Genomic DNA, 14,718 nt, shown 5'->3' with positions numbered 1-14,718 from the left:
ATACAATGATAATCAAAAGATTTATAACAAATATGTATATTAAACTGCAAGAAAAGGAGAATGAGGAAACAAATGGTAAAACTAAACAAAAATGGGAACAAGATTTAAATATAAAGATAAAAAAGGAAACATGGGAGAAGTTATGTTCTGAAATGATGAGAAATACAATAAATACGAGGTTACATATGATATAATATAACTGGATACACAGGCTATACATTACACCTCAAAAGTTAAATAAATGGGACCCAACGGTATCTGATAGATGTTTTCGATGTAAAAAAGAAATGGGAACAACAATTCATGCAATCTGGGCATGTGAGAAAGTAGAAAAATTTTGGGAAGATCTAAACCAAATATTAAATAAAATAACAGAAAACAATATACCAAAGAATCCAGAGATCTTCCTCCTAAGTAACATAAAAAACAAAGAATTTGGAATTGATTTGGAGGATGCACAAAAAGATTTGTTAAGATAGCTCTAGCCGTAGCAAAAAAATGTATTATGTCAACCTGGAAATCGGAAGATAATTTGAAAATACAACAATGGTATATAGAAATGAATAAATGTATTCCATTAGAAAAAATAACATATAGTTTAAGAAATAATATTGAAATATTTGAACAAATATGGGAGCCTTACTTGAAACACAGTAGCGAAAACCTACCAGGGACATTCACTACCTAAATTAACGAAAGGAGAAGGAAATGAAAAGAATTGACTCAGTGGAATTTCTTGTTTATTTTTATTGAATGACAACATTGTTTGACTGGTTTAATGTATCCTAGATTTTGTACTTTAAATGGACGGGAGGGGGGAGGTAGGGTGGGTGGGATGGGAGGGGGGTGGGGGAGAAAATGGCACTGTATATATTTGAAAAGGAAAAAGTATGTATCATGGTTAATGTGGTTTATGGTGTGAAAAATAAAAAAATTAAAAAAAAAGAAAGCAGCTCATTCCACACTCCCACCACTTTCTGGCTTAAGAATTTCCCCTGATGTTCCCCCTAAACCTTCCCTTTCAGCTTAAAACTATGACCTCTCGTATTTATCTTCCCCAATCTAAGTGGAAAAAGCGTACTCACATCCACTCTGTCTATACCCTTCATAATCTTGTAAACCACTATCAAATCCCCCTCATTCTTCTACACTCCAAGGAATAAAGTCCTAACCTGTTTAATCTTTCCCCGTATCTCAACTCCTGAAGACCCGAGCAACATCCTAGTAAATCTTCTCTGCACTCTTTCAATCTTATTGATATCCTTCCTGTAGTTTGGCACCCAGAACTGCTCACAATATTCCAAATTTGTCCTCACCAATGTCTTAAACAGCTTCATATAATATCACAACTCCTGTACTCAATACTTTGATTTATAAAGGCTAAGATGCCAAAAGCTTTCTTTTTTTAATATTTGATTTTTTCAAAAATATACAATAGTAACATTTTAAATATACAATTTATTAAACTTTTTCTTACAAACAGAACAAACATAAACAAAACAGTCCCTCCCCCTTCCATATATACAGATCCATTCACCATCATAGCTTACATACATTTTAAGTTTCTAGAGTACAATTGAGGAAACTACTTTTTTGTACATATATATAGTAGTTACTTTTATATCCTATTTTGTTCCTTTTTATTGGTGTATCTGGGCCCCTATGGCTAGATATGGCTACCAGACCTTAACAAAAGTGTCATATTTATACTTTAAGTTATATGTGATTTTTTTCCCACAGGTATACAGCTGTTCATTTCATTTCCACAGTCCATCGTGTTATAAGTAGAGGGGAGTCAGACATCAAAGTGATTGCAATTCATTTTTATAAATGGGATTTGACATTTGGTCAATTTGTCTCTTATTTCCATGAAATTACCTAATAAATATAGCTCCGGATCGCCCGAGAAGACCATTCCTGTTATCCTGGTTCATTTTTCTGCGATTTCCTGCCTCATTTTCATGCACGACCATGTGGCATGTAGACAAGTTCCTGTCTCAGTCCCACATCAGAAACACATCTCTGAAATTTCCACATTTGTTCTGTGTAACTTTTGTGAGGTAAGATATATAATTGGTGTAAAAAAAATTATACTAAACCAATCCATGTCTTGCATTTATAACTGATGTTGTGCTGTCCTTACACCAATCTGACCAGCTTCTTTCTGAAATCACTACACCCTAGTCCGACTCCCATCTTTTCCTTGACCTCTGCAACCCTGGTTTTGCACTTTTGCTCTGGAGAGCATAGTACATTTTTGTTATAAATTTGGATGTATTCCTCATCCAAACTGTTCGTTCAATTTCACTAATTTCAGGTGGTGTCAACATTGATTCCCATCTTTCTCTTAAGAATAATCCAAGCTGGAGAAAACAGAAGGTGGTCCCATTGGCCACTCCATATTTGTGTTTTAATTGTTCAAAGGACATGAGTTCCTTCTGTGTAATAGTCCTTAATATATCTTATACCTTTGTCATACCACAAATTTAATATTCTATTGTCCATATTTATAGGCAGTAACAGATTTTTACACAATGGGGCTTTTATTGAAATCCCTCCTAATTTTCCCTTTCCATTCATTAATTTCTTGCCACGTTCTAATCATATGGAGTTATCCATCTTTTTCTTTAGTGATTTGAAACTCCATTTATGGATAAAATCCTTTGCTTCCTCCTCCTCCATTGAGTACGTTCCCATTTGAACCCAAGTCCGGGGGTTGTTTTCAGTGAGGAAATGCTGTGAGAAATCTAGCCTTTGCAGCTAGGTAATTTTTTTTTAAATCTTGGAGGCTAAGTCCTCCCAGCCTGTAGTCCCATGTCAGTTTTTCTAATGCAGTTCTTGGTACCTTATTACTCTTCCATAGGAACCATCTAATATGGTTGTTTAGTAGTTTTTAAAAAGTTTTTAGGTAACGGAATAGGCACCAATTGATAAAGGTATTGCAGTCTTGGTGTCACTTTCATTTTGACAGTTAACCCTTCCCACCAAAGTAATCAGTAAGTCTCTCCATTTCTGTAGATCTCTTTCTATCTTTCCAAGAAGAGGCACACAGTTTTGTTTGTACAGATTTTGCAAGTTCTTGTCAGTTGCTGTTCCAAGATATTGTTCCATCTGTCTTCCATTTACTTCCTTTTTGGTATCTTTCATATTCAAAATGTGTTAATGGCATTACCTCACTTTTATCTCATATTCTTCCATATTTTTCTAATGTTCCTTGTAATTTTTCCAAAGATTTAGCCAGGTCTGATGGATACAATAGCACATCATTGGTGAATAGACTGATTTTGTGTTCTTCTTGCCCAACTTTGAAGCCCTTTATCAGACCTTCTCATTATCTCCCCCAGCGGTTCAATCACTAAAATAAAAAGTGCTGAGGACAGTGGCGGGGGGGGGAGGGGGGCATCCCTCTCTGCTCTATCTACTCAAGGGGAACGCCGCCAACATCTGATTAGTTGTTATTATTTTAACTTGTGGTTTATAGTATAAAGTTTTTATCCAAATTATAAATGTTCTCCCTATACCAGATTTTCCAGTGTTTTAAATAAAAAGGGCCATTCAAAATGGTTGAATGCTTTTTCCACGTCTAAGGAGACTGTAATACTTGGATTTGTTCACATTTTGCCATGTGTATTATATTAAATAATCTTCCTAGACTATTTGAGGAATGCCTTCCCTTAACAAATCCTGATTGGTCCATATGTATTTGTTTTGGAAAGTATTGTCTTAACCTATTAGCCAATGCTTTCGCTAGTATCTTATAATCAGCATTTAACAGGGATATTGGTCTGTATGACAAAGTTTTCAGTGGATCCCTATTCTTTTTTTGTTAACACTGTAATAATCATGGTTGGGAATGATTCCGAGAGGGTCTGTGTTTCCACAGATTGGTCCAGGACATCCATTAACAGAAAATCCAGAAGGCCAACAGTGTGACCTCCTCTCAGTATTTCACTACTACATCAGGTTGGATTATATGCTCATCTCTGGAGTGGAGTTTAAAGCCAACCCCCTCCCTCCTTCTCCTCCCCCAGCTTCTTATTTGCTGACAACTGGTACCTTCTGAAGAAGATCCCAACTTATTCAATGGTGATTCAATACACAAAAGCGCTGGAGAAACCTATAGGAAGTAAAGGATAGCCAATGTTTCGGGCCTTCATCAAGGTACAAGCTAAACTGCAGACAGGTGCCTCAATAAAGAGGTGGGAGGAGAGGAGGGAAGTGTACAGGTTCTTAAATAAAAGGGGTAGGAGGGTAAAAGAGAAAAAAAGCTGAGAAGCGCAGTGAAAAATGTATATATTTCTAATCTATTATGCCTCAGCTATTCAGTACTATACTGTATGATGTTTTCAGTCCACAACATGGATGTGTTAACCCTCACACAATCAAAACTGCCAAACTCTGCAGTGGGAGTGTTGTTCTTAAATACAATTATAGTCGGCCAGCACTAATAAAGATTCAAGATTATTTTATTGTCATGTAATAAAACAGGAACTTTGGACTTTGATAAAACAGCTGTAATATTACACAAAATTAACTTTTTAGCCTGCCAAGATTCACCTTACGGTCAGAGAAAGAAAAGCAAAAGAATGTCCCCATAGTCCATGGATTCGCCTTCAGCCTCCACAGGTACAGTTCAAACTATTAGCAGCTCAAGGTCCAGATCCAAACCTCCAACACGATCAGGAATCCTTCAGTATCCTTGGCACACTCTCACATCCTGGTTCCAATACCTGGTACCCCTTCAGCTAGTCTCCAGCAGTCCACGCCTCGAGTCATCAACACCCCTCCCCCTGCCTGTTCTTCAGCCGCAGAGCCCCTCACTGGCCCGCTGTTACAGGGTCATTTCCTCCTCTTCTGGGATGGGGGCTGCCCTCACCCTTTTCTGGTGCCCTCTACCAGTCCTCTGCTTATCCGGAGTCTGCAACCCCTCAAGGCTGCTGCTGTCCACAGGGGCCGCCATCTTGGGCCCAGACCCCGCAGTCACAGGATTTTGAAATAAACCACTGTCGGCTTCTTTAACAGGCTGGTTAAAGCCTGTACAGAGCTGTCGGTAGTTGGACTGAGCAGAACCCTGCAGAGGAGCATATGTCTCTGCTCCCCACTCTCCGCGGGTCTGCACCAACAGCAGCACGGACATTACAGCAGCTCCTGCCAGAAGGTAAAGATTCACTATCAGCAAAAATTGCCTGGTGTTCCTCACAGTCAGAGAAAGAGAAGCAAAAGAGAGTCCTTCTGCCAGTCACTGACCTATCAGTCACCAAGTCCATAACAACCCCACTCATCCCACACTCTCTCAACTCCCCCCAAGGTTTGACCACACATATACACCCTGGGGGCAATTTTCAATGTCACCTGTCACTCTTTTGGCACGCCTGCTGTCATGTACACTTGGTTTTGGAGGAGGCGGTGCAGAAGGTAGGAACGACACACCTGCACTTCGTTAGGATGTAGGAGGAAACCAAAGCACCTGGGGGATGGCCAGATGGTCCCAAAGAGTGCGGGCAAACCCCACACAGACAGCACCGGAGGTCAGGATTGAACAGGGGTCACCGTGAGCATCACTGTTCTTGTAGATAATTCTGGAATCGATCTCCCAACCCTAAGGGTCACTGAGAGAAGGCACCACATACTCAAAGGCTTTGAAGTGCCCAACTAATAATAATTCAGAGGTTTTGGGCTCATTTTTATTCTAACAATGGGACTATGACCTACTGATGTGTTGTAATTCTGATTTTATTCAACTAAATGAGGTATTCAGCAATCTAGGGTGGCTAATAAAAAGGTTCTAAAGTGAACTGCAAAGAGTTAAATGTGAATCTGCATCACAGCCCAGGATTTTCAGACACTCCACTCAAAAAAGCAATCCAATTAGCCTCATTCTTGTACCTTCTCTGTGTCCTTGATAGTTTTGTTCTCCTCCATGAACATTTTCAAGGTTACCACTAAATCCTGGTCCACCATTCTAAGACAGATTGGTAGATGCCAGATAAGTGAATCTTCCGGTTGCTTGAAATTGCGTGTTTGGCGAATTAACCGTGAGCCGCGCCAATTTTAAACTTCCAAATTTTTTTTTAAACCGGTTTTATTTTCTGCAATTTATTTTTCAGTTCCTTGAGGCTGCCGGCTGCTTGAATTCCAGATAACAGGGTTTTTTTTTTACTGTATTAGGTATTGCTTTCTAAAGTAACAACACAAGGAGACAGGAGCAGGTGGCCACTAGGCCCCTCCAGCCTGTCCCACCGTTCAACATGATCATGGCTGATCTAACTGGCCTCAACTCCTATTCTGTGCCAGTTCCTCATAACCCTCAATTCTTGATCCTATCTTCACCTTAAATATATCTAATGATCTGTCCCTCACTCCTGAGGACAGAAAATTGCACATTCACATACTGTACCTCTGAGAGAAGATGGTTTTTCATACCTCTTGTTGCAGTAGTGAAAACATCCCAACATCTGTCCTGTCAAGACCCTTGGGATCATATGTGCTTCAATAAGTTGACATTTCGGGGAACATAGGCCCAAACTGCACAATTGAGAGGGTGATCTGGGTGGTTTAATTTGTTTTTTTAAAATTTAGACATACAGCACAGTAACAGGCCATTTTGGCCCATGGGTCCATGATGCCCAATTCACACCCAATTAACCTACAACCCCTAGTACGTTTCAACGGGTGGGAGGAAACCATTTAGACTTCATGAAGGGTCCCGACCTGAAATATTACCTATGGTTTTCTTCCACTGAAGCTGCTTGACCTGCCAAGTTCTTCTAGCAGATGATTTGCCCCAGATTTGAGCATCTGCAGTCCCTGTGAGCATCTTCATCACTCCAGTTCCTCTCATCTTGAACACCCATGTCCGTATCACTCCCCCCACTCCCTCCCCCTTCCAGCTAGAGCTCTCTGCCTGAAGGTGAGAAGAGGTTGTGACCAGGGTAATGGGATCCTTTACGATGTTGGCTCTCTTCTCGAGGCACGATTTTGCAAGAATGAGACCTATTAATCTATCAATGAAAAAGATCTTTTTCCAGGACAGAAACAGCAAACACTAGAGGACAATGGTAAAGAGTGAAGGAAAGGAAGTTTAGGGGAGATATCAGGGGTGTTTTTAAAAATGCAGAGTTGTGGATATCTGGAATGTATTGCCACAGGTGGTGGTGGAGGCTGAAACATTAGGGGCCTTTAAGAGACTCTTTGACAGGGTTAAGAATGAAAGAAAAAGAGGGTTAGAACATAGAATACAGCATAATACAGGCCCTTCAGCCCTCGATGTTCTCCTGACCCACATATCCCTTCCGGAAAAAAGTACTAAACCCCCCCCCCCTCAACCCTCTATTTTTTCCTAAACCCGTCCCTTAACTCTGTTCACACGTCCTTTGGTGTTTGCTGAAACTGGCTGCCCACCCTATCTATGCCTCTCAGAATCCTGTAGACCTCTATCAAGACTCCTCTCATCCTCTATTCTTCAAAGAGAAAAGTCCCAGCTCTGCTAACCTCGCCTCATAAAACCTGCTACCAAATCCAGACAACATCCTGGTAGGTCTCCTCTACACCCTCTCCATAGCTTCCACATCCTTCCTGTAATGAGGTGGCCAGAACTGAACACAATAGTCGAAGTGTTGTCTCACCATAGATTTGTAGAGTTGTAACATGACCTCTCTACTCCTGCATCCAATCCCTCCCTGTTAATGAATCCCAGCATCCCATAGGCCCTTAACTATCCTATCAACCTGTGTGGCAATGTTGAGGGATGTATGGATTTGAACCCCAAGATCTGTTTATCTACACTCTTAAGTAACCAACCATTAACCCTGTACTCTGCCTTCTGGTTAGACCAGTGTTTCTCAACCTTTTTCTTTCAACTCACATTCTTTTTTTCTTTGGCTTGGCTTCGCGGACGAAGATTTATGGAGGGGGTAAAAGTCCACGTCAGCTGCAGGCTCGCTTGTGGCTGACAAGTCCGATGCGGGACAGGCAGACACGGTTGCAGCGGCTGCAGGGGAAAATTGGTTGGTTGGGGTTGGGTGTTGGGTTTTTCCTCCTTTGCCTTTTGTCAGTGAGGTGGGCTCTGCGGTCTTCTTCAAAGGAGGTTGCTGCCCGCCAAACTGTGAGGCGCCAAGATGCACAGTTTGAGGCGATATCAGCCCACTGGCGGTGGTCAATGTGGCAGGCACCAAGAGATTTCTTTAGGCAGTCCTTGTACCCTCTGTCACGGTGGCCAGTGGAGAGCTCGCCATATAACACGATCTTGGGAAGGCGATGGTCCTCCATTCTGGAGACGTGACCCACCCAGCGCAGCTGGATCTTCAGCAGCGTGAACTCGATGCTGTCGACCTCTGCCATCTCGAGTACTTCGACGTTAGGGATGAAAACGCTCCAAAGGATGTTGAGGATGGAGCGGAGACAACGCTGGTGGAAGCGTTCTAGGAGCCGTAGGTGATGCCGGTAGAGGACCCATGATTCGGAGCCGAACAGGAGTGTGGGTATGACAACGGCTCTGTATACGCTTATCTTTGTGAGGTTTTTCAGTTGGTTGTTTTTCCAGACTCTTTTGTGTAGTCTTCCAAAGGCGCTATTTGCCTTGGCGAGTCTGTTGTCTATCTCATTGTCTATCCTTGCATCTGATGAAATGGTGCAGCCGAGATAGATAAACTGGTTGACCGTTTTGAGTTTTGTGTGCCCGATGGAGATGTGGGGGGGCTGGTAGTCATGGTGGGGAGCTGGCTGATGGAGGACCTCAGTTTTCTTCAGGCTGACTTCCAGGCCAAACATTTTGGCAGTTTCCGCAAAGCAGGACGTCAAGCGCTGAAGAGCTGGCTCTGAATGGGCAACTAAAGCGGCATCGTCTGCAAAGAGTAGTTCACAGACAAGTTTCTCTTGTGTCTTGGTGTGAGCTTGCAGGCGCCTCAGATTGAAGAGACTGCCATCCGTGCGGTACCGGATGTAAACAGCGTCTTCATTGTTGGGGTCTTTCATGGCTTGGTTCAGCATCATGCTGAAGAAGATTGAAAAGAGGGTTGGTGCGAGAACACAGCCTTGCTTCACGCCATTGTTAATGGAGAAGGGTTCAGAGAGCTCATTGCTGTATCTGACCCAACCTTGTTGGTCAACCTTTTTCTTTCAACTCACATACCACTTTAAGTAATCCCTATGCCATCGGTACTCTGTGATTAGTAAGGGATTGCTTAAGGTGAAATGTGAGTGGGAAGGGAATGTTAAGAACCACTGCTCTAGACCCAATTGTTACTGAAATATTTTGCTTGAGAAAAATTGTCATTGGCCCATTTCCTTTGGAGTTATGAAACTACACATAACAAGTCAATTATGTATAATTAAAACAGTGGTTTTCAAATTTTTTCTTTCTAACCACGGCTCGCGAGCCACATGCAACTCTTTGGCATTTAATGTGCGGCTTGCGGGAAGGGTAGCTGTCGCCAGCGGGGAGGGCAGGTGTCCGCAGCGGGGAGGGCAGGTGTCCGCAGCGGGGAGGGCAGGTGTCCGCAGCGGGGAGGGCAGGTGTCCGCAGCGGGGAGGGCAGGTGTCCGCAGCGGGGAGGGCAGGTGTCCGCAGCGGGGAGGGCAGGTGTCCGCAGCGGGGAGGGCAGGTGTCCGCAGCGGGGAGGGCAGGTGTCCGCAGCGGGGAGGGCAGGTGTCCGCAGCGGGGAGGGCAGGTGTCCGCAGCGGGGAGGGCAGGTGTCCGCAGCGGGGAGGGCAGGTGTCCGCAGCGGGGAGGGCAGGTGTCCGCAGCGGGGAGGGCAGGTGTCCGCAGCGGGGAGGGCAGGTGTCCGCAGCGGGGAGGGCAGGTGTCCGCAGCGGGGAGGGCAGGTGTCCGCAGCGGGGAGGGCAGGTGTCCGCAGCGGGGAGGGCAGGTGTCCGCAGCGGGGAGGGCAGGTGTCCGCAGCGGGGAGGGCAGGTGTCCGCAGCGGGGAGGGCAGGTGTCCGCAGCGGGGAGGGCAGGTGTCCGCAGCGGGGAGGGCAGGTGTCCGCAGCGGGGAGGGCAGGTGTCCGCAGCGGGGAGGGCAGGTGTCCGCAGCGGGGAGGGCAGGTGTCCGCAGCGGGGAGGGCAGGTGTCCGCAGCGGGGAGGGCAGGTGTCCGCAGCGGGGAGGGCAGGTGTCCGCAGCGGGGAGGGCAGGTGTCCGCAGCGGGGAGGGCAGGTGTCCGCAGCGGGGAGGGCAGGTGTCCGCAGCGGGGAGGGCAGGTGTCCGCAGCGGGGAGGGCAGGTGTCCGCAGCGGGGAGGGCAGGTGTCCGCAGCGGGGAGGGCAGGTGTCCGCAGCGGGGAGGGCAGGTGTCCGCAGCGGGGAGGGCAGGTGTCCGCAGCGGGGAGGGCAGGTGTCCGCAGCGGGTCGCCAGCTGACTGCCAACAGCCTTCCTGCTGCTAGGCACCTGAAAGCTGGTAGCCTTTGCTGCTTTCAGTTGCCTAGGGGGAACGTTTGGTGTGTAGACTTGATTAGAAAAAAAATCTTTTGCAAAATTGCTCCCTTTGGAACAATGCTTCTTCACTATCTGCAGTGTATCAGCCTTTTGCAAATGGATGATTTGCAAAACAAAAATTGGAAAATACTTTCCCCTACAAAACTGTACCGGGGTGGGCAACCTTCCGCGCCGGCCGTCCCAAGCCAGGGGGCAGTCAGGCAGCTGGGAGTTGGGTCGCTGGCAGTGGGGAGGGGGGCTGTCAGGCGTGGGGAGTTGGGAAGTTGGGATGCCGGCTAATGTCATCAGCCCACCCCCTGCTAGGCACCTGAAAGCTGCTAGCTGCTTTCAGGCTGGTGCTTTGAGGTGCCTAGGGGGGAGCATTCAGAAGTGAAGAATATGCCTCCCCAAGGTGGGGATGGATTCTCTGCTTTCAGGTGGCCTCCCAACAGCCGCATTCAGGTATTTTAGGCGGCTTTACATTTGGGTATTATGGCCATCTGAAATGGGCTAACGATAGTGTTAGTTCGTTGGCTTGCGATTGTGTGATTGCTACGGCTCTCAAACATCTGAAGTTTATGGTATGCGGTTCTTATGCTAAGCAAGTTTGGCCACCCCGGCATAGGGAATACTTAAAAGTGGTATGTAAGTGGAAAGATAAAAGTTGAGAACCACTGGGTTAGACCTTCCAAAATGCATCACCTCACAATTATCCAGATTGAACTCCATCTGCCACTTTTCTGCCCAACTCTGCATCCTGTCTGTATTCTCTTGTAACCTTCAACAACGTTTATCTCCATCCACAACTCCTCCAGCTTTCATGTCATCCACAAATTTTCTGACCCATCCTTCCGACTATTCATCCAGATCATCTATAAAAATCACAAAGAGCAGGGGACCCAGAAAAGATCCCTGCAGCACTCCACTAGTCACCGACCTCCAGGCACAATACTTTCCTTCCTGTACTACTCTCTGCTTTCTTCCTACAAGCCAATTTTTAATCCATACAGATAATTTTCCACTGATCCCACGTCTCATGACTTTTTGGATGTCTTTCGTAGGAAGGTTTTTTTTGGTAGGAATATATAGTTCGTCATCGAGGGCAAAAGGCTCTGTACTGTGTTGTAGTGTTCCAAGTATATTCTATACATGTTTGTATAAGTGGCAGAGTGACATAATGGCACAGCAGGTAGTTTTGCTGTCTCACAGCTCTAGCAACCCAGGTAAGAGGCAGCAATTAGCGCAATGCTAATACAGTGCCAGCAACTCCAATTCAAATAGGGTGCCGTCTGTATGTTCTCCCTATGTCTGTGTGTGGGTTTCCTCCGGGTGCTCTGGTTTCCTCCCACCTTTCAAAATGTACAAGTGTTGGAGGTTAATTGGATGGCACGGGCTCTTGGGCCAGAAGGGCCTGTTACCGGGCTATGTCAAAATTAATTCATCCTGACTCCAGAAGCTGTCGATGCAGAATTTGTGGTGCAGTACCCGACTTTCCTCCCAGATCCTACAAACTTGTTCAATTCCCAGTTCATGGCAAAAAGAACCAAAGGAGAGTTAACGGCTTATGTGAGAGAGAACAAGCTGTGGGGACACAACAGGACAAATGGGATTCTTCCCCTTTGCGTTAGTATGGACAATGGGCCAAATGGCCTTCAATTTCATTTTGGAATGAGCCTAATTCTGAACAATTGCACAACTATCAAAGCTGCAGATCTTTCTTTGCTCAGAAACACTTTAAGTCTTCCAGGTTCCATAATGATTGAATAATAGATGCAGCTAGCAATGTGACACAACCGCAGATTTCAGGAGGTGCCAAGATATTTTTTTTTTTTAATTTTAGACATACAGCACAGTAACAGGCCCATAATAAGCTTGTGCTGCCAAAATAACCTAATCGGCTGATCTGATGATAGGCTCATCTCCACCAACCTGCCTTTTCTCCTCCCCCATAATCTCTTAATTCCCTTATGTAAAAATCTTAAATATATTTACTGAGGTAGCCTCCACTGGTTAAATGGGCAGCAAATTCCATAGATTCACCACCCTCTGGGAAAAGCAGTTCCTCCTCATCTCCGTCCTAAATCTACTACCCTGAATCTTACCCTGGTTCTGGTCTGCCCCACCAATGGAAACAACCTATCTATCTCTATCTTTTTCATAACTTTATATGCTTCTATAAGATCATCTCACAATGTTCTGAATTCCAGTGAGTACAGTCCCAGACGACTCAATCTCTGGAATCAATCTGGTGAACCTCCTCTGCAGCGCCTCCAATGCCAGTCCATCCTTCCTCAAGTAAGGCCAGAATTGCACACAGTTCGCCAGATGCAGCCTCACCAGGACTTTGTACAGTTGCAACATAACCTCCCGATTCCTAAATTCAATCCCTCTAGCAATGAAGACCATCATTCCATTTCCTTTCTTGATCACCTGCTGCACCTGCAAACCGACCTTTTACAATTCATGCACAAGCACTCCCAAGTCCTTCTGCACGGCAATCGCTTGCCATTTAAATATTCTGTAAGACATGCTTCGGGCAATTTCTGCCAGAGGCCAATCTGTCTACTTTAAGGTACACTGCAGTGGGCCGAGCAACCGCGTGAGTAAACGGGCCAAATCGCCGCAACACACGGCCGGTCCAAGATGGCAAGGGCTCCCCTTTACTGCTGAGGAGCCCATGCGTAGCGGCCCATTGACCGGAGAGTAACACTGCGACACAATGGGTAGCCGGTGGTTACGGAAGTGAGCGGGCTAGCAAGGAGACGCGGTGAATTCAAACCAACAAAGTCATTTTTTGGTTCACCCTGGTGCTCTATACTTGGTAGCGCCGCTGCAACACGGTCTTTATGACATGACAATGAATTGAATCCTGAATGATTCATAAATTCCCCATCCATATAAAATTAATGGTGCATTTTAACTGGCAGAGTGCATCAGTACAGGGAGCTGCACGTCTCCCTGGAATTTACAATCTAAATCCAAGTCCCACTGGGGCAACTGTGCAAAAGTTTGTCAGGGGTGCAGGGACACGCATGCGCAGTAAAGACGGCTCCCCACCCGCGCTTGCGCACAACACCTGGGTCACCGACACCCCCCCAATCAGCACATGCGCTCTGCAGCAGAGGCGGGTTTAACCCCGCCGCCGCCCCGGCTTTATAGCCATGGGGTCCGGTTCAGTGTGAAGCCGGACACCTGCCGCGCGCCTCCACCATCCCGCCGCCCGCGCACGGGGAGGACGCCGGCCTCCGACTCACCTCGTAATGCTTCATGGCGCCAACAGTGATGGGGACACTATCAGCTTCCAACCGCTGAGCGGGACTTCTGCGACCGGCCAATCACGTGACAGCGACGCCCGACCAATCACGGCACGCACTGTGACCTGGATTCACCAATCACATAGCAGAGTGAAGAGCCGGCGTCCGCTTCCCACCAATCACTGCGCGCTTTGTCATCCTGATTTCCCCATCAAGGGCCAGGAGGGCTCTGATTTCTGCAGCCAGTAGACGACACGGAAGTGACGGATGGACCAATGGAAAGCGAGGATGGTCTGCTCGCTCAGCCAATCAGGATATGCCCTCTTGTTAGCAAGGGCATAAATGGCAGCATCACATCAGGTAATGGACCAAATGTAAATCACAGAACTCTGTAAAAATCACAGAATGCTGGAGAAACTCAGCAGTGTCCTTTAAACAGCAAAGATAAAAGACACATAACCAACGTTTCTGTCTTGACCCTTCATCACAGTCTGGGCACGTTCACCTCTCCTTTTGTTTGGATGAACTCTGGTGGGGTGAGGTGGGCCAAGGTCCATCGGCACTGGGCGTGTCGTCCATACATTCAGCCGATCCAGTGGTTTTATCTGGTGCTGTGTTCGCCGAAGCACCAGCTGTGTCATCGGTTCCTGCGGGACAGTGACTTGATTGACAGGCTGAGTGTTGGAGGGCTAGACTGTTTCTGTGTGTACCGGTTCTGAGGGGGGTGGGAACTTGTCTGTAGGGGTGGGGGAGGGGAGCCTGAGGAGCCGTGGTGGTGGGCTCACTTCGTCGCTTGTCAGGTTGGTCCACTGGGTGCCCTCCCATGCCAGAGCCCCAGCTCGAGTCAAGTCCCGGATGGACAGTGTCCATCCGGCTTACCAGGCCATACTGTGAGTTAGCATGAAGGAGGTGCACTTCCTTGACTAGCCTTGTGGGTCTTAACATGCACCAGCACTGGGGTCGTCTGCCAGACCGGTTCCCGATGCTGACCGCCTAGGGAAGGAAAACAATGTTTCATGTGGGTGGTGTTAGTCGCAGTGCAGAGTAGGGACCTGG

At 46.4% G+C, this 14,718-nt stretch overlaps 1 protein-coding gene across 1 annotated transcript in view; it reads right to left on the bottom strand.

Annotated features, from left to right (window-relative positions):
• The window catches only part of LOC138758576 (very-long-chain enoyl-CoA reductase), a 115,645-nt gene extending 101,815 nt beyond the window's left edge, over positions 1–13,830 (bottom strand). The window contains exon 1 of the mRNA XM_069927720.1: positions 13,663–13,830. Within this exon, the coding sequence (XP_069783821.1) occupies positions 13,663–13,677 (15 nt within the window). The 5' untranslated portion in view covers positions 13,678–13,830. The remainder of the gene's footprint in view (positions 1–13,662) is intronic.
• Between the last annotated feature and the right edge of the window lie 888 nt (positions 13,831–14,718).

This window comes from Narcine bancroftii, chromosome 3 (assembly GCF_036971445.1).
Source record: "Narcine bancroftii isolate sNarBan1 chromosome 3, sNarBan1.hap1, whole genome shotgun sequence".
Taxonomy (NCBI): domain Eukaryota; kingdom Metazoa; phylum Chordata; class Chondrichthyes; order Torpediniformes; family Narcinidae; genus Narcine; species Narcine bancroftii.
Note: the sequence above shows the minus strand (reverse complement) of the source record. Positions and strands in the feature narration are given on the sequence as shown.